Consider the following 21081-nt stretch of genomic DNA (forward strand, 5'->3'; position numbering starts at 1 on the left):
TATGCGACATGACCTCTTTCGACCAACTTCGTGACCTGGGGGTGCTGACCTGACCTTGACCTGAGGTCAACACCCCAAGTTGACCTGACCCGGACAAAAAGTATATCATTTGACGCGCCTGAGCGAGACGAACACGATGCTGCCAAAATCGGCGCTCTGTGGCCGTTTTTTGCGAAGTTATTCACCAAAAACTGAACCGTACCTTGGAGCACTTGACCTGACCTCAGAGGTCACCGGTTGACCTAGGACCTTAAAATCGGGTACCAATCTCTGCGTCTCGTAACGGCGCACACGCTCGTTTTTTCCGCGACGCGCTAGCTCCACCAGGGGCGAAATGGCGAGGGGGGGGGGTCGTACCCGCCCCCCCCCCCCCTCGGCCGGCGCGTATGTAGAAAACCAATAGGTCCGGCGAGGGTTAAACTGCGAGTAGGTAGAACAAATCTTTGAAACGTCGAGCCGTTAGGCGAGGCGTTAAAAAAAATCTACCTATACGAGAGGTTTAATAATTTTATCCCATACCGCCAATATCTTTCGCGGGCGCTTAATAGTAAAGAATATATTTATATAAAACTACGACATATTTCAGACTAGACGAAATGTCTACTAGTACTAGACGTTTAACCAGTTTGTTAATCGTCTAGACGTTTAACAAATCAGTTACACGCACTGAACTCTAATATATTAGGTATACGTTACACGACACCTGATAATTTTCTCTCTTTGCACGTGAAGCGATTGTAAACACTGTCTACGGTGCGGGATAACCGCATTTAAACATCCACGCGCTATCCTCTTAATTATAGGGTGATTAATAAAAGATGACATAAAGCTAGCCCCCGCGCCAGATGCGTAAGACATATTACATATGCTGATTATTTAGGGACATATTTGTGTTATGAGGTTATCGGTGGAGCCAACAAATAACTAAATGCACTTACTTTTATTGACGTTTCGGTTTAAACAACCTTCGTCAGAATTCGTCTTCGTAATTCTATTCTGACGAAGGATGTTTGAAACCGAAACGTCAATAAAAGTAAGTGCATTTAGTTATTTGTTGGCTCCACCGATAACCTCATAACACACATTACATAAAAAGCTTACCGTTGGAATGACAAATCTTAGACATTTTGCATCGCACGAACAGAAATCAGTGGTGACGCTTCGATGTCTTCAAGAGTCGCTCGAAGAAAACTTGCATCTCCGCGCGGCAGACCTTGGCCAAGACCTTCGCGCTCCGTGCACATCCTTCCGTGCACATGAATCAACTTTTGTGGATTCTTCGGCGAAGGAGCGTGTATTCTTCCTGCGGGTGCTTGTTGTATAGCGCGAGGCTCGAGCCACTTTTCGTCACTCAATATCACCCTTTCGAACCATTCTTCCGCTTCACTGAGCCGTGAGCCAAAAGTTGCACGCTTCCAGCCTCGACACCATGCTGTCAGGGGAGATGACGGTCGTTAGGATCGGACGATAATGCTTCCAGTTCAGTTTGTTTTTCTTGTGGAGGATTGTCCATATTAGAGATGTCAATCGAATACCAACTTTTTGGTATACCGATATTAAACCGATACCAACTTGGTATTTGGCGTTTCGAGGCTAACACATTTGTTAGTTTGTTGGTATTGTGAATCCTCGCTAATGTAAAAGAGACTGTGACTAAATGTTGGTATTTCCCTGATATTCCCAAGTCAGTTCGGTTTCGGTATTTTCCCACGGTTCCTGTTGATATTTGGTTTGGTATCGGTATCACGACTTTCTGTAATTGACATCATTAGTCCATATATTTACAAATGCCTTCCCAGGTTTATTAATCCATTGCGAACGTGAATAATGGACAGGTTACTGAAGAATTGCTAGACTCTCTTCACCTTCGAGCAACTGAACAAGATCCCAGCACCCTTGGTCACTCTGGTGTCTGGATTTTTCCTGCTTGGACTTCACCGTTTAACCTCAAGCAATTCAAGTTGCGTAGGGAACTCAAGAGTCCAAGACCCTTGATGAACTGAACGCTGCCGCGAGTCGTCGAATGCTTCGTCTGCACGATGGCCGGCGATCATTTGGGCTCCAGCGGGGGCTTACTTTATGTCATTCGCTAATGAACGCCCTGCACTTGTGCACGTGACCTAACCTCAGAGGTCACATGTTGATCTGACACTTTTAACTTGATTGTGAATCGCTGGGTGTTGTTTTTGCTTGCAAGGCTTTTAGCTTAATTATGGGCGAAACGGCAGAGGGGTCCAGCAACCCCCCCCCCCCCCCACCTATAGACCCCTCTCGGTATTCAGAAAGCCGATAGGTCCGACGAAGAATAACGGATACAACAACAACGAGACACGTGCACTCTTGAAATATGTTTGTTCCGTGTGGATTTGATTTTTGAGAACGTTTCCTTGTGTGTCTATAAGCTGAAATTCGTCAACCAGCCTTATCCATTACCTAGCTGCATCGCTTCGAGTCCCATCAGTGGGAATGGCTTCTACACTATTGGTGCTTTCTTGGAATGATAGGTATCACGTTCGATAGAAGTATAAAGCGAACACTTAGCGAACGGGACGAGAGTAACACTTAACATATTGTTTAATGGTCAACCCTACCGTCCGAAGGTTTAACAATGCAGTTATTGAAATGAGCTGTTCAACAGTTTTGCAGCGCAATTAATGAAATTATATGAAACAGTACGCAATTAAAAGTTATGAAGGTTGAAATATGCAACCGTTAAGATAATGATATAAATAGTGACGTCGGCGGTATGCTGATCATGACAAGACAACATTAATTGTCACATCCAAAACAAATTGCCACGTCTTGCAGTGTAAGGTGAAACTGCAATGAATGATGCGTGAGCTACATGGGGTCCGGCATAAGTTTTATCCTCTAAAAAAAAAAAAATGTTATCTCTTAGTTGCTACATAGGGGACAGCGATTCTCTTTAGCGTTCACTTTATTCCCCACGAGCAGGGATTTACACGCGAACGCAAATTTGCATGCTGGTAACTAGGTTGTGCAGCAAATACGGCTGGATTTCGTTTATCATGCCCGTTTGAGCTGCAACGACAAGGCGCCAAGGCTGGCCACCGGCTTCTGTTTTTCCAGGTCCTGCTGGACGATAGCCCGAAGTTCGTCGATCAGGATGAGGTCCGGATGGCAGCCGGCTATCATCTCTTTCCTTCAGAAGTCCGACACGTTCAATTCGCACCACCGCTAGGCCTTGGCAGAGCGATGAGCTGGCGCGCCGTCCTGATTGAAAATGCATGTCAACATGTCATTGACCATGCGTTGGCTTAGTATTGGGGCGAAGGTAGGTAATGAGCCTCGGAGAGCTCTTCCAATAGCGTCTCACGGTCCTGTTTGGAGATGTGATTTCGGCGCGAGCCGCTTAGCCAATTTTGTCGCCAACTACTGGCCCCTCTTCCCATCCGCTTTTTTCAATGCGATTTCTGTAACGTTTGAAATGGTAGGCGTACGCCTGCAAACTGGAGTGATCAACAACACTGCCAGCAGCCGTATGATTATCCCACCAGCACCGGGCTGTGCAGGCAGTTCGTCCATAATCAAGACTTGCAAACAAAAACAACAGGCAGATATCCCAACTAATTAGCAATGAAACACTGTGTCATTTCGGCCTGGAGCATGCCGACTGTCTGGTTCAGCTCCCTTGATAGAAATTTCAGACCTTCATGTAGCGACGCAGCCGTTCAGGTGGACAATCTCTGTGAAACTGGCCGTAGCTCGGTGATCCGTGACCCGAGGTCCGTTCGTCACCTCATGTTCTGCGGCCAAGGACCGTGCAATGAAGGAGTGCAGCCTGAATCGTCATCCCTCAGATGTAGACACGATTAGGAACCGGAAAGTGTTGTCATAGGTAGTGGACATGACTTTTGTCGAACCCTGTAGTGTCGTCCTGTAGTGTCTTTCATTGTCAGCGAGGTATTACATGGAGTTAAAATGCCGAGCGGCCCTCCGGCCGGAATGGTCAGCGTCCTTCTCTGTCAAACACGGCGCTAGTTTCCGCCTAAGCTCCGCTGTCCCGCTCAACTGCTATGTCATGCGGCACAGTCTACAAGTACAGGTGACCGGTCGCGAGATCGGAGCTCCGTAGCACTGAGCGAGTGTGGCGAAGGTGGGGGTATTCACCGCAGCAAACCTACAGGTCGCCTGGACCCTTATCTTGAGACCAATAGTACGTATATTGCACAATGTGCGAACATCATTCGGCTTTTATTTTCCCATTACCCACACTACGTTTTCACGACGGCCATCTGGTACACATTTGGTGCATATCTGGTACAGATTAGGTGCAGCTTTGGTCAAATCAGGTTCAGTGTGTCCCGTCTCTTAGCAGCTGTCAACCAGGGTTCCACTAATTGCTTATATGCCTGCTTTGTCATATTATCAGAGAGCATCATCGATTAAAACACTGAAATAAATTCATAAAATGAAGATATTTGCTGTAAAAAAATTAGGTGCAGATTTGGTCAAAACAGGTGCATTTGCCGGATAGCCCGTCGTGAAAACGGTTTATATAAACCTAGATACTAGGTTGAAAGTTCTTATGTTAGATGTTCTCGCATGTAACGGGTTAAGTATACGTGCTACCAAAGTATGTTCAGCGTAAGCATCCAAATTGAACGCCGCTGGAGAGTCTCAACCACAGGGGAGTCACGCTGGTGGCCACGCAGGTGACGGCCGCGGCCCACGGGGGGCGGCACTGGGCGGCAGGGCTGAGCGGGGGCGGCGCTGGGCCGCAGGGCTGGCGGCAGGAGCGGTGCTGGGCCGCAGGGCACCGGGTCTGCAACCCATCAGTGTCCTGCCGGGCCGCTTTGATTACAAGCCACTGAGACGAGGCGCCTCCGCCGTGGTGGCGATGGAGCCAGTCGGGGGCAGATCCATCTCAGTCACATTAACTGTTTACCGGCGCCCTTCCTGGATCATCTTATCATCAGCTTGAAAGGGCTAAGCGGCAGTTCTTTTCTCTCCTGGGCCGGGCAGCGCTCCGGCGGATGTATTTCAGAGGAATAAACAGGAAAGCTGCAGGGGACCGGTGAGAATGACAAATGTCAGATCATCACTCGCTAGGTCTCAACGAGTTCTGAGGTGTACAGGAATCAGTTGCTATAAATACACCAGCATATGTAAATTATTGATTAATAGGTTGGCAGTCATGCATCACAGATTCATCTCGCGTGGTGAATGAACAAAGCAATGAATCACAGTCAACGGTCACCCCTTCTCATCACAACACGGTTTGCACTCTGCTAATATCCCGCGAGTTGCTGGGGGGGGGGGCGTTAAACGCCCCCACTTTTTTCGCCGGGCCATAGCATAAAATCGGCGCGCCGCAGGCGCGCCAAATTTTGGGTACCTGAAGGGAATCAATTGAAGTTTATTGCGACAAAATTTCAAAAAAAATCGGTCGGAAAATTTTTGAGATATCGAGGTTTTAGTGACGTCATAATTTCTGAGTTTTCGACCAAAAACGGCATATGTTCAAAAAATCATATAAAATCACAGAATAGACATACAGACATGCCGTAAACGCCATTAGACTACCAATACCATGAACAATCAAATGGCTATCTTCGATTATTGATTATCGCTCAGCATTTTCCAAAATCTTGACCTGAATCGTGGCAATTTCTCATGACTATACTTCACGACCATGATACATGCATTTCTTAAATTGAACTTTTTGAGCCAAACACGTACACATATGATAAAATGAATGTCACCATCGTGTTCTACGCCCGAAATTACCCATAAAGCATGTGTCACAGGCTGCGAATATCAGTTTTGATTTTCGGGGATATGTGCCTACCCGGTTGACCTGCCTTGACCCTGACCTATGCTTGACTGACCCCTACATGGAGCTGACACTCTTGTAGGCCTTATATGATGGATTGTGCACCGTTTTGACAGAGTTTATGACGAAAGGCGTCCATTGCGAAGTCCTGAAGTCCATGCTACTGAAAGCCCGATTTCAGGTGTTTGACCTGACCTTGACCCGACCTGTGACCTCAAAATTCAACTTTAAAGTACTCATCTGAAGCGTCTCGTCCCGTTCTTTCGTTTGCCGCCTCGTGCGTTTCGCTGCGCCTATTGGTTCAAAAAATCATAGAGTTATCGGCTGGGGGCGTTTAACCCTCGCCCCGTTGGGGGGGCCATTTTGGCCTCCCCTGTGGTTTTTCCTGAATAGCAAGAAAACGGCGGCGCGCAGCGCCGCCAAATTTTCAGTACCTTCCTGGGCATCAATTTGATACCTTCACACCAAATTTCAAGTCTTAGGTCACCTTAGGTCAGGAGTTATTGAGGTCAAACTGAGGTCATGTTCGAGCAAAAATGAGCAAAAAACATGCAATCTTGAAACGCTAGCCAAATCTACAGTTATCAAGCAATTTCAAAGTTTTTATATGGCCTAGTAGACAAAAAGCGGCGCTACAAAACTGCTATTTCGGATTTTCAAAATTTTGGGTTTTTGACCCAAAAAATTAAAAAAAATTGATTTTTTTAAGAAAAATTAAAAAAAAATCCAAAATTTTTCCGAATTTCGAAAAAAACGGAATATATGTGATAGTTTCTGCGCTCTTCTATATACATGCCAAATTTCAGATCAATATCTCGTTTTTTGGCCAAGTTATAGCGAAAAAACTGTTCAAAAATGATTATGTCAAATTTTTGAACTCAATTTTTAGCGATTCTAGACCACGTACGGCAAAACAAAGACCACCATTGAACTCTCCGTGACGAGCTGCATCGATCTGATACCCATTTTATGCAAAAATATTAACTTTGAAATTTGACCTAATTTGACCTGACCTTGACCTGACCTTGACCTGACCTTGACCTGACCTTGACCTGACCTTGACCAAAATGTGACCTAAGCTGGCCCCAAGGGCTGTTTGACCCACATAATCGCATTTGTCATGTAAAATGGACCATAAAACATGTATCACACGACACTTTCATATTGTGACCCCCCGTGACCTGACCTCTGTGACCTGACCTGGTATCAGTGACCTCAAATAGCAAAATATGTGTTTGAAGAACATTTCCACATCGATGATTTTCAATGAAATGCATTTTACTCGATTTTACAACGCATTTCTTGAAATGCCTGTAAACGGTGAAAATTGGACCTTTGACCTGACCTGTGACGTCATCGGTTTGACCTAGGTCAATAAAATTGGGTCACAAGGTAGTTCCTTGATAGGGCTATCCAACACCGTTTGCCGCTTGTCGCTAGGTTGCGTGGTTCTCGAGATCTTAGGGGGGGGGGCCAAAATGCCCCCCCCCCAACCGGGCGCGTTGCTCGGCAGAGCCCAACGGGGCGCGGGTTAACGCCCCCCCCCCCCAGCAAACGGTGGGTGGCGAAATACCCCAGCAGGTAGCAACTGCCGGGATATGGAGAAGTCCGTCCAATCAGGTCTCGGGACAGTCGAGACTGGTTGGTTAGCGTGTTCTGCTATGTCCGGGTCCGTCTGACTTCTCCCTCCGCCCAGTCCTGTCGGACCACAGCAGCGGTCCCACCCGGCCGGCAGGGGGGGGGGGAGGCGGCTCATTGGCACCACTCGCCGCCGATGAGAGAGACCCATGACGGCCGGCTCTCATCAATCTCTCCAAACCCAATTTCCGCTAGAAAAATAAACATTTGAATTCATTAGAGCGGGCGTCGTTGCTCATTATCGTGTGACGTCTCCCGGGTGATCGGGGAAGGGAGGAACGGAAGGACTCCCCGGGGAGAACAGAGCTCCCGAGGGGACAGGGCTCTCCAGAGAGAGCGTATACATTTTTCGGGAGGCTGGGCGGTTCCCGGGAGTGCCAGGGGAGAGCGGACTGCGGACCCTTCCTGGTTCGCAGGAAGAAGTCCTGACCGATCCGCCCCACTTTATAAGACAAGGTGTTCCACATTTGGATTTCATGCTTCTTAGTTCTTACAGACTCGTAAGGGGAAGAACCTATAAAAAGGATTGTATTCCGTTTTCAAGGTGTTCGTCATTAAATTGGCATTGAATACCTACTACATAATTCTTATATTTGCTTCAATCATGATACGTTTTCTGAGTAAGTGGTTATTACGTACGTCGTACACCCCGGCATTGTTTTTTTTTTATAGCGTGTATAACTGTATACCTTTACATATACGAGAATACCTTTTCATTAGAGTTAATTAACAGCTTCCTGAGCTATTTTTTACATTGGTATCGCTGCCTTAGTTCAACAAACATGTGACGCTCATCTGTTTAGTTTTCGACGACTTCAAAATGTTTCGTAGTACCTGACTTGAAATGCTTCGCCGTCTTTGTAACATACGAGTATAGGTATACGAGTATTTAAAGTGCATTATAGCAACAAAACACCCATGGGCAAAAATGATATCGCCGTCTTATGTATATTGTTCATTTTGACAAATGTTTACTTTAATGAAAAACAATATCAAATTCTTATCTGTATTCAATGTAAACGCGTTTCGATTATTTCTTTATCAATACATTGATACAATACAGATAATGAAACATTGAATCGTGTGTTTTCATTATCTGTATTGTATCAATGTATTGATAAAGAAATAATCGAAACGCGTTTACATTGAATACAGATAAGAATTTGATATCGCCGTCTTAGCTCTTCACCCAAAGAATACACATGCTTGTGCCCATGTGAACATATACCCAACATTTTCTTCTTTTCATTTTCTTTTGAGCCACACATTTTCAAAACTATCAGCTTCACCGTTTTGGTGATACTGGAACGGATATTTGTTGTGCTTTTTACGTGGATTGTAGGATCCTGCAAGATCGTGTTTTTTTTAACGCCTTTTTAAACCAAAGAACGGAAACGGCTTAAGCATTATGTTCTGGCCGAGATCCGTTGACGTAGCCGCCGCGCTGAACAGAACCGTTACCGTTGTCTCCAGGGCAGGGCTCAAGGGTCAGTAGGTATGCTTAGCACGCGCAGAATTTACGAGCGGGTCTGGCATAAACGTGACGCCAGTCTGGACCTCAGTGACCGCCGTCCTATGGCTGGAGCGGGGTCGTACGGTGTAGCAGCGACACTGCCCTCTTGGTCACAAAAGAGCCGATGTATGCACACTAAGCAGCTGGAATGTGTTCGCGCTGGATAAGTTGTTACAGCTGATAGTGGCTATGCCGTTATTTATTGTTTTAGCAGAATCGGCATCTGAATGCATCCCTATATGTATGCCGATCATTTCATCAGTAGAAAGCTGATCGCCTTGTAACGTCTTTCAAACATTGATCGACATTCCTTACATTATAAACGGCAATTCGGAGTTAATATCACAATACAGAGGAATATGTATACCTACAGGTATTCACTTGTTTATATGCATGCATTATTTGATGTAATTGAATGTTTCAAGATATGCAAGACAGTGATACGATTAGATTTATCGACAATGAAATGTTTCTACTTTCTTTCAGCCATCAAATTCTTACTTTAGCAGAGCTTATTTCAACCATTGCTCGAGAGCAGCACAATCCATGTCTCTTCCGTCATGGAGTTGAGCTCCCCTGTGCGCCGCCTGGGCGCGCCCCTGACCTGGGTGTAAACAGAGGTCCAGGACACCCTAGATACAACAGATGGATCTCGGCACACGAGAACAGAGTCAGCGTTTCTGAGGGCTCCGTCCACGACCGGTGAGTGTTCTAAATCACATAATTCTCGCCTATAACTTTAATTAACTTTGGGTTAATCGTTCATTTTGACTAGTATAGTAAACAATTTGTAGATAACGGACGACCAAAATGTTATCGTCTAACATGTGACAAACTGTTATGGCACGTCATCAAGCATGGCATTTCAAACTTGTTCTAAATGCATTTCGTTATTGTTACCTAGCACCTACAGCTCGCTGACTCATATCTGTGTTTGTGTTTGAGTGCAATGTTCCTTCTGCAAATAACTAAAGTTTGATTACCACATGCCGAGATATCCCTTTAACATTAGCACGTGCATTTGGGAAATGGCTTCGGCCCGCCTCGGCTAATGTTGAAGGTATTTGGGAAACGACTAGGGTTACCCGCGTGCTCCGCAACGCGAAGGGGGGATTTTTTGACCCGTGGGTATTGGGTTGGTCTGTGTCGATTTGGTTGGTAGATATCCATTTCGCTCGATTGCTTTTTGACGGCCAAGCATTTTGTAAGAAAACAAAAAGATACATCGCATCGAGGTGCCCGTGTCGTATTATCATGCGTTTTACTTAAGAATGATTCGAAAACTGGCGTGAAGTCTTCTGAGGGCCATCGATGAATTTCGCTAAAAATGACAATGTAATGGTTTGGAACATTTACATTTTTAAGGATACTGTTGCTAATCATGCAAAAATGAAGAGTGAATATTGGACAGAATTGAATGCTCTTTCCAACGGTGCCATTTTTAATTGCCAGATATATCAGGTCAAGGAGCAAAACCCGTGTGATTAATAAAGTGGCACAAAATTGACAAACACCATTTTCTCCCGTGTTTTGTACCACCTTGATTTGGATCAATCAGCTTTTCACAATTTTTCCATGAGAGGCGGTACATTTCTCTTGCCTATAGGCGTTGGTTCAACTCGCTCCGTCTGACGGTCACCTAAAAATAAATGTAATCCCAAAATCCGTCAAAAACCGCAACTTTTCCAATAAAAGTGCCCTCCCCGGTGCACGTGGCGCGTGCTATCCTCTGCAACGCACACCATTCGATAGGCCGTTCGATTCTCTACACGATGCTGTTTTCCCCGTGCCGATCAGACCCCTGGTCGCCAAGATATGGCACCGGGATCGGACCCGTGTCGGGCAAATTTAGCCGTTTTCGCCCGATTTCGCACGCCGATTTATACATGTAAAGTCTATGACGCGAATTTGCACTTTTTGAGCACGCGCCACGCGCTCCCTATCGACCCGATCGAGCTGAGACCCCCCAAAGGCACGTCGCGCATCCTTGATCTATAAGTTGTGCAAATTTCACCGGGCTAGGTGCAACGGTCTGGCCTGTAGTCCACGCAAAGCACGACCAAGTCGGGACCTCGGTAACGGACAGACGCACCCTCCTCAAATAGTAATATAGATTCGGCCCTAGGGCTTTTTGATTTTCCCAAAGTTTTACTGAATATTCTGAGCGGAAGAACCAATTTCAAAGAAGATATTTACGAATTGTGTGTTCACTAACAGCAACAGCAAAAGTGAGTGACTGCGTGTTTACATACTTTGGCTGTCAACGTAATTCAACTAAACAAGGTTATCGTTCCAATGCCAATGTATTTATTGCTGCAGAACATGTTCGGAATAATAATTATTTCTACATAATGCACGCAAAAAAACGAACAATTTAAATGCGTGAAGCATCTTAACGTGCCACAATGAAACATTTGATATTGTTCCAGCTGGGATCCAAGACGCGTTTGATTCATCGTTTCACCCAATTTTTAGTTTTCATCACGGTTTCCTCACTCCTGCTGGACTCCATATCTTTATTCTAACTTCTGGCGCTTCACCATCTTCATCCTCAGCTTTTTCAAACCCTAAATAAGGGGGTAGTATGAATTTCATCTTTCATACTCAACGCAGCCTAATAATGAAAATCACACAAAAAAATAATCACGGTGATTATAAATATGAACATAGTATTAATATAATATTAACACAATATTAAGATTAAAGTGTAAAATATCAAGTGAATATGATATCCTAACTGTTGCGCCGGTACGGCATGTGGTAAATCTCTTCCCAACCTTGGGCTGTGAAAATGCAGTTTTATTCACCTCGGTTTTTGGCTACGGACCTCGTGCCTACCGGCACTCGGTCCTCCGCACAAAAACCTCGGTGAATAAAACGCATTTTCCCAGCCCCGGTCGGGAATATATATTACCTACTATATGTAAAACCACAGATAACAGTAGTACTACTGTTATCTGTGGTAAAACTTATAAATATTTCGCCATAAACACGAACCACCTGCGCCCTCAGCACCAAAAACTCCGAAGTCACAATGAGATCACACCCCACCCCGTCTTTCCCCTGTTTCAGCTCGGGTACCCCGTTCCCTCTCCCCTCCATGCGGCTGCCGGTATGTGGAGCGCGCGCGGCGCGCCGTCTGTGGAGCACTGCCGGCGTCTCCGGACCCCGGGCCCTGCACATGACCTGCCGGCGGGGGACAGAGGCGACCACCACCCCGGCGGACCAGCTGCGGACAGAGTATGACGCCGTGATAGTGGGAGCAGGTGAGGGACGCGGGGTGCAGTGGAGATGATCGGCGAGTGAGTTCGTGAAGGCTTGGAAGGGTCTGGTGACGTATTAGGTACTCAGATCACCACGGTCTGGTGTGGTGACCTGTACAGTAGGTCTATTAAAAAAGTCCCCAGCACCAGTGGGCGCTGCCTTCGCTGAGCCGAACCCCCGTCTGCCCGTCCCATATCGCGCCGGGCTCAGGTCAGGTAGGGTCAGCGGGACTGCTCGGTCCGGCCCGCGGGCGGTGGACGGGCGGCCGGTAACGCTTTCCGCCAGCCAGCTGTAGAATCCAACAAACGAGACGGCCACCACTCAGCGCAGTGAAACCGGTGTTAAAGAACGGCAGTAGATGTTCATGGCCACAATGATTATGAGATAGTCATTGTTAGCCCGTGCCCCACAGGAATGCGTAGACTTTCACGCCCTGTTGGAGGGGAAATGGGGATTGAGCATCATTCTTATAACTCAGCTTTGGGCAGTTAGTTTTTCTCACAGACAATGACAATACAAAAACAATGTAATAAGACCAGACGTTTCGACAACAAAGTGCCTTCGTCAGTGGAAAACAAGATATAGGCTTTACATCGATAAAAATATAGAAGATAATAAGCATAAAAAATCTATATTTTTATCGATGTAAAGCCTATATCTTGTTTTCCACTGACGAAAGCACTTTTTTGTCGAAACGTCTGGTCTTATTACATTGTTTTTGTGTAGTCATTGTCTGTGAGAAAAACAAAATGTCTGACTCTTCTCATTTGGGCATTTAAGTGGTATTCGAAGTAGCGTCGAAAGTAGCAAAAAGAAGAAAAAATACTGCAGCCAATTTTAGATCGGTTCAGAGCAAAAGGTCATGTCACCAAAGGTCATCGATGGTAAAATTTTGCTTGGACTGGGTGCGTTGTGCGCACCGGTGCATTGGGTTTCCAATTTCCATGGAAACATCAACAGACTCGGAAGCTCGTAACGCTAGCGTGGAGCCGAATTCATATCAACCGCCGCTACAATGCATGGCAGCGCAGCGCAGCGTGCTGCAGCGCGGGACCGTGAAACACCGCCCAGGGCTATCCATGTGTCAGGGCAATCCAACCCACGTGATGGGCTCGGCCCCAGCGGAGCATGAGGCTCAAAGACTCCCGCCCAGGCCCCCTGTCTCCCCCTAATTCCTGTCACCCTTCCCACTCTGAAATCGACCGAAAGAGCCTAACCTAACACAACAAGCAGCTCGTTTACCGCTATGTCTGAATAATATTGTCAGATTTAATTAAGGTCAACGGCTTAGCATGTAAATAACAGCAACTGCCACCATCGGTATTATGAGAAAACCAATTGCTTTTCCACAAACACTATAAGTTTTAAGCTAAACTTGCATGAAATTAATTTTACCAGCCTCGTGTTCCTCTTATCAAAATGCTTCGAATGAATCAAAAGTTGATCTTTAACCCTCGCCGGCATAGGCTATTTTGCATCCTTCGACGGCACAAGGGGGGGGGGGGGGGGTGGCACGACCCCCTTCCCCCCTCGCGCTTGGCCCCTGATTGAGCTAGAGTTTCGCGGAAAAAACGAGCGTGCTGCCCGTCACAAGAGGAAACCAATGATACCAAATTTTGAGGTCCTAGGTCATCGGGTGACCTTCCAGGTCAGGTCAATGACCCGAAAATCGGGAAAATGGGGACCTGTTAGAAAGTCGTAAAGTGTGGCTGCTATGGGGTTTTCCGGGGTGCTGATCACGAATATCGTGTTAGTTTTGATCAGAGATGATGTCTTAAGGCATTTAGACCAGGTCGGGTCAGGTCAGGTCAGGTCAACCGGTAGGGATCACGACGGGTATTCGTAATACCTGTCATCCGCCTCTGACAGCTTCGTAACATGTTACGAAGGCACCAAAACTACTTCGTAAATGTTCAAATGGTTGCTAAATTCGAATTCAGCTCCAAAAATTAGCGCGCGTAGAAACATGTAAAACTCGAAAAAGTGAACCGAGGTCACCAAAGGTCAATGACCTGACCTGACCTTCAGGTGATTCAGATGGTCAAAGGTCATTTGGGTCAGGGTCATGAAATTTTCAGGGTAGGTGTAAAATTTATCAATGCGAGGGTACTGAAAGTTTCGTCGCGATCGGCCGCTTTTTACGCGAGTTATTCGCGAAAAACCTTAGGAGGAGGGGGGGGGGAGTTGCATCAACCCTCCCTCCCTTTGCCGGCGAGGGAGGTCATTTGAAGAATTTGGCCTATGTTCAAAGACATGACCTGACCAGAAATGGTCATGATGGATAGCAGGATATTAGATCCGTAGGTGTCGTGAAACTTTACAAACACTTTAGATGATTTAATAACTTAAGCATGTCTATCAAAAACATTTATTACATGGCTCATGTGTAAGCTGGGTGTGTGATCATGCTTACGAGTATGTTGAACGCAACTGATAATGTTCTGTTGGCCACAATTTCTATATTTAATTTATCCTCCCGGATTTCATATTTCTATTAATGGCACCTTGACGATGTCGAGAAAAAAAAACGCTTAGGAGATCCCGCGCCCTGTAGGGGGGGGGGGGGGCCGAAACGGCCCCCCTGTCCTTTTCGGTCGATATCTCCTAAACGGCTGGAGATATCGCCACTAAACTTTCAGGACCCCTCCGGGCATCGATTTTACACATTGCGACTAAAAATGTTTCCAGAGGCTATGATAGGCTGGCCACAAATGACGCCAGAATGACGTCATGTTCTGTCATTTTCGACCGAAAAAAGCCCTTCGCGAGAAGACCTGTCAGGCCTACAGCTTTGAAGATACAGAAAAATGATTAGACATAAAAGGTGTAGAATTGACAGGGCTACAAAACTGCTATCTCGGGTTTTCGAACTTTTTGAGTTTTGACCTCCAAAAATCAAAAAAGCATTTTCTTTGGATATATTAGCCAAAAAAATCTAAAAAGATTTGAGTTTCGAAAAACCGGAATATATGTGATAGTGCCTACCGTCTTCAATCTACATACCAAATTTCAGATCGATACTTCGTTTTTTTGGCCAAGTTATAGCGAAAAAACTGTTCAAAAATGATGCCGTCAAATTTTCAAACTCAATTTTTGGCAATTCTAGACCTCGTAGAGCAAAACAAAGACCACCATTAGACTCCACGTGACGAGCTACATCGAATCGATACCCATTTTATGCAAAAATATCAACTTCGAAATTTGACCTAATTTGACCTGACCTTGACCTGATCTTCACCAAAACGTGACCTAGGCTGGCCCCAAAGGCTGCCTAACCCACATAATCGCATTTGTCATGTAAAATGGACCATAAAACATGTATCACACGACACTTTCATATTGTGACCCCCGGTGATTTGACCTCGCTGTGACCTGACCTTTCAATAAATTACCAATTTACTCGATTTCACAACACATTTCTTGAAATGCTTGTGAACGGTGAAAATCTGACCTTTGACCTGACCTGTGACGTCATCGGTTTGACCTAGGTCAATGAAATTTGGTCACAAGGTAGTTCCCGGGTGGGGCTATCGAACGCCGTTTGAATTTTGAAAATCGGCCGGTAACTTTCCGAGATCTTAGGGGGGCCGAAACGGCCCTCCCCCCCTACGGGTGGTATAAGGGTCCGCCGGTAGCCCTACGGGGCGCGGGTTTAAGCCTGAGATACATTCAGTATAAGGAAGGGTCAAGGGTGCTAGATTCCTTCCGTCCTTGCTATCCTCAGGAAAAACCAATCCGCATCGCCCCTAGTCTTCATGCTTCCCTCTCTGGACTGGAGGTCACCCCACCAGCCAACCTGTAGTTGATGTCGGTTCCATTCCAAGACACATAACCCTCTTCGGGTGACCGTTGTGGGGAGACGGCTGGACCGCCCGACAGGGCAATCGTCCCACGGGAACAGTCACGCTTCCGAAGTCCGCAGATCACTCTCGCTGGCTCGCACAACCAAATTACTACGCCAGAGCATAGTTATGTCATAGCTCTGCAAGGGCCTTCTCAGACCGAAAAAGATGGCTCCCAACAAAACAAACAATTTTCTCATTCAGTATTGCATCTCATCAGGCACCACATGTTTTCAGAGTGTTTATTATGCGTTCCGTCAAAAAAAAGCGCAGTTCAACTTTCTCCCATTGACTTTAGCGATCTCAAAATTGACCCGACCTTTCTGTCAGTAATGTCAAACTTGCAAAGTAAACGTTTCAAATACATATACTGTTGCCCATTGAAATCGCTGAAGGTTCTAAAGCGATCGGTTAGTCGATGTATTTAGATATGATGAGCACAGGAACTTTCCTTGAGGTAAGGTCACTTGACGTGACCTGGTGTTATGACCTTGAATTGAAAGACTTGGGCGGGAAAAATGGATAATTTGAAATCTTAAAATGTTAGATTTTAACAATAATTGCAAACACTATCCCGGCCAAATAGTGAGTGAGAAGGGAGCGATTCCCCAACCCCATGTTTAGCTCCTATAATTGAGCTAATTGCTAGAGCCTCGCGGAAAAAACGAGCGCTTGCGTCGTTACGTGACGCAGCGACTGTCACCCCATTTTAAAATATCAGTGACCTCTTGGGCAGGTCAAGGGCCCCAAGGCATTGGATCGGTTTTTGGTGAATAACTTCGCAAAAAAGGTCGCATTATCGTCATTTCGATACAATCGTGTTTTCTGTTCTCAGACGCGTGGATTTATATGCTTTTTTGCTTAGGTGAAGCAATTTAGGATGTTTAGGTCAATGTCATGTTAGGGCAGCACAGGTCACGAAGCTGTTGAAAGGAGGACATGCTGCATAACATTTGATTCGACCAGTCTTGCAGAGTCCATTGATGGCTGTCCCGACTGGCTAGCTCATTTTGATCGGGAGTTATTGACGAGCACTCCTATTGACGAGCACTCCGTCACGCAAGGTGAACAATGCAAAAGTGAAGCATTAAACCTTGCCAAGAATGCATGAAGTCACGATTTCATGTGCGTGAGGTATAGTTTTAGCTCATTTCCGACGCCAAATTAACAGTTTCCATATTTTCCCATTATGCTTATATGACACTAAATGCATTACGGATTTGCATCATTTTATAACCGACAACCGTGCAGTCTGCAGAGGTTTACTTAAGACGTCATAGTTAAGTGACCTGACATGAAAACGTGGTTGATTTCAAATGATCCGGCTTGAATCAAATGTAAGGCATATGAAATGTCAGCCTTCTATCATCAGTGTGCTTTGAGCTACCGCAAAAAAAATACATGGTGGCGGCATCCATCCCTTCTTCTCGGCCGGCGAGGGTTAAACCTCGCTTCGAATTATTGCAGATAATGATGCGACCGAAAACAAAGCATTTATCTGTGTCTAGAACGGCCGCTGACTTGTTGGACAAGATCCCCAATCTTAATGTGCTAGATGGGAATAAAATACTCGGCATATGATACAATGATACATATATACCCCTCGATTTGCCCTCGCGCAAAGTCAATTCTAATCATCACTGTCGCTTTTTTTTTATCCGAGATGATGTCGCCACTAAACGGGTTGTTTTGTTTGCTTGCTTGCGTTGAATGGTCATTACGGATTATTGAAGGATTATGATATAATAGGAATGGGGCAAGGGAGGATATGCACTGCAGTGCAGGTGTTTAATTTAGATCACAAAGGCATCGCGTCCGGCATCGTTTCCGGCATCGTGCAGAGTCACTATCTTCCCCTCCTCTGCACTGCGGCATCTCTGCGCCCCACACACGGCGTCCTCACTCCACGGCCGGCCGCCGCCAACTGACCCACTCGCCGGGCGCCGCGACCTGACCCGTGTCACTGCCGCGGCCTGCGCAATAGAGTCGGGGCTGGAATCCGGGGGTTCGGCCGGCCGGCCGCCTCTGGAGCGGGGGACTTTTTTAGTAGACCTACTGTACGTGTCACCACCAGGTTACAGTTGTCTGGTGCGGCGACTTGTGCCCTCAGGTCACAGTGTTCTAGTGTTGTGACCTGTGCCCCAGGTCACAGTGGTTTGGTGTGGTAACTGGTGCGATGACCCCCAGGTCACAACGGTCTGGTGTGCGCCGCCTACCTGCAGGCCCAGGGTCTGCAGACCTGCGTGTTGGAGCGGCGCCACCTGGTGGGCGGCGCCGCCGTTACTGAGGAGGTGGTGCCCGGATACAAGTTCTCCCGCGCCTCCTACCTGCTCAGTCTGCTCCGGCCGCAGATCGCAGCCGACCTCGAGCTCAAGGTCAGACCATATGGGATTTAATTCGGCTGTGCTGTCATTTTACTCTGAGCATCCCTTTCGATCGTTGTATGCTTGTAATAACCAATACTTTCACACAAAATAAATAAATAATGCCGAATGGTCTACATCACATGCTCCGACCTCGAGGCTCGAAGCATGCATAATCGAGCATGCTGATTGCTGGGAGTAATGCTAAAGATGATCGATTACAAAGTCAAAAATATAAAAATCACGCAACGCGCACGGTGTCTCGTACCTATGCATCGCACATGCTGCCAGTGCTCAGAAAATAACTATTTACGGACACATTTGTGACGCACCCGCCTCCGTCCGTCAGCGTCACGGTCTGAAGGTGCACCTGCGGAACCCCAGCTCGTACACGCCTCTGCGGCCCGAGTTCCGGCCGGCCAGCGGGGCCACCTCCCTCACCCTGTCCGCCGACCACCGCTTCAACCAGCAGCAGATCGGCCGCTTCTCGGAGAGGGACGCCCAGGTCAGGTCGGGTCGGGTCGGGCGGTAGGGCAGGGCTGTTTAGGTCATCCTGGTATAGGGTGAGGTAGTCGAAGTTGGGGTAATTCAGGCCGGGTCAGGTCAGAAGAAAAGGTTGGAAGAACTCGGGTTTGTTCAATTTGGAAGGGAAGGTCGGACAAGGGCAGGGCAAGTCGGGTCAGATCGGTACTGAAGGTTAGGTCACACGTCTAGTGGTAGGTATGTAAGGCCAGATCTGATCGAGTCGCCTCGGTTCACTGAAAGAAAAGTACACCCAAAATTGGAATAATTTTACGGTGCCTAAATCTCCAACCCTAAGTGATCATTCTACTCCCCAGTGTAAACTGCTTTAACATGGGCGATTAGCGACTATTTTTACCACCGGGTATTATCAAATAACTCCCATGAGCTTAAAAATACACTTTCTCTGGAGTAAAAGTACGGTGCCTAAAACTCCAACCCTAGAGGAATAATTTTACACCCCGGTGTAGGGGAGTAAAACCGAATAAAGCATGCGATTTACGGGAGTAATACTGCACTCCCAGTGTAATAATATCAAATCAGATTTCACCCCCTGCTTCAGGGTGTAAAAACAGAAAACAGCATTTATACACCAGAGTAGAAAAAAGTTGAGAGAGTAAAAATAATTCACATTCTAATTCACGTTGCACTGAAAAAACTTACTCCCCATTTTCTAATTTTAGAATGCCAAAAAGCACTCCTGCAATCGAATAATTTTATGACCTGGCATAAGCGCCTAAAATGGGGAGTTTTGGGGAATAAAACTAGCATATAGAATATATTTAGCATCCGAACGCTTATATTATTCGCGCTAAGGAGTAATTTTTTGACGGAGGATAAAAGTATGCTATCTTTGGATAAAATTACACCAGATGATAATTTTATTAACTTAATACTAAGATTACTCCCATTCGGGGAATAATATTGCCATGCCAAAAAGCACTCCTTTTTTCGATAATTTTACCCCGGAGTAACTCCCCGGTAAAATCAAGCCCCGGTGTAAAAGTACCATCCCTGATAATGCGGGGTGATGTGCTAATATTATGACCAAGTGTAAAATAAGGAATGCATTTAAACAATGTATTGAAACACCAACAATTGATTAACGAATGGTACCTGAGCATCAGCAGGTACATCTTAATTTGGACGCACTTCCAGTGATGGCGCATTGCGGCCGACAGGGACGTAATTTTGCTTCCTAGTTGAGAAGCGGCGTCTCAACTGGGAGGCAAAACTTCGTCTCTGCCGGCCGCAATGCGAAATCACTGGAAGGACGATCAAGGTCACAACTCACAAGGGCGTTATGGTTAACACTGAGGCTAACGAATAACATCTGCGCACAGAACCACCGCCACGGATGGCAGATAAAACGAGCGTGTATGGTTAACACTGAGGCTAACGAATAACATCTGCGCACAGAACCACCGCCACGGATGGCAGATAAAACGAGCGTGTATGGTTAACACTGAGGCTAACGAATAACATCTGCGCACAGAACCACCGCCACGGATAGCATATAAAACGAGCGTGATCTGGGCTATGAAAGACGTACTGAGACTCATTGGCGTACTGAGACCGCCGCAGCTGAATTAGTCATAATGCAGAGGCTCCAGTAGTGTGAGCCACACGTTGCGAGTCACTTGAGCCACAGGTGAGCCACAAGTCACGAGTCACTTGAACCACAGGTGAGCCACAGGTCGCCAGTCATTCGAAGTGGGCATCTCCGATGCTGGTTCTACACTACCTGGGTAACCTCCCACACCTTCTGTGATAAGCCAGATAGGTTTACATCGAATCCACACTCCGGTAAAGAATCTCGAACAGGGCCCTACAGGGCCCCGTGAACTTTGTGTAGAAGACAGCGTGGGCGGCCGTCATTAGGGCCACGGTCTCCAACCTGGTGGCCGGCAGTTGGCAGACCACCACACCGTCCACCGATAGTTCCTCACCTGCCTGACGAACCCCGTTTCTCGGATTCGCCAAGGTGCCAATGGTTGTTCCACAACCATAGGCAAGTAGAGCTAGCAGCTCGTCGTCTGCCGTGAAAAAGAATATTGCAGTCAGTTGGCATCAATGCATATCGTACAAATAAACGTAAAGGAAACCTTTAGGAGAGAAACAAGGAACCGCGTTCGTACAGTA

At 46.5% G+C, this 21081-nt stretch overlaps 1 protein-coding gene across 1 annotated transcript in view; it reads left to right on the plus strand.

Moving 5' to 3' along the window:
• The first annotated feature begins 9440 nt into the window (after positions 1-9440).
• The window catches only part of LOC122390877 (pyridine nucleotide-disulfide oxidoreductase domain-containing protein 2-like), a 31000-nt gene continuing 19359 nt past the window's right edge, over positions 9441-21081 (plus strand). The window contains exons 1-4 of the mRNA XM_043384292.1: positions 9441-9650; positions 12021-12214; positions 18242-18429; positions 18767-18922. Coding sequence (XP_043240227.1) covers positions 12049-12214; positions 18242-18429; positions 18767-18922 — 510 coding nt within the window. The 5' untranslated portion in view covers positions 9441-9650; positions 12021-12048. The remainder of the gene's footprint in view (positions 9651-12020; positions 12215-18241; positions 18430-18766; positions 18923-21081) is intronic.

Source organism: Amphibalanus amphitrite, unplaced genomic scaffold, assembly GCF_019059575.1.
Source record: "Amphibalanus amphitrite isolate SeventyFive unplaced genomic scaffold, NRLGWU_Aamphi_draft 000413F_arrow, whole genome shotgun sequence".
Taxonomy (NCBI): domain Eukaryota; kingdom Metazoa; phylum Arthropoda; class Thecostraca; order Balanomorpha; family Balanidae; genus Amphibalanus; species Amphibalanus amphitrite.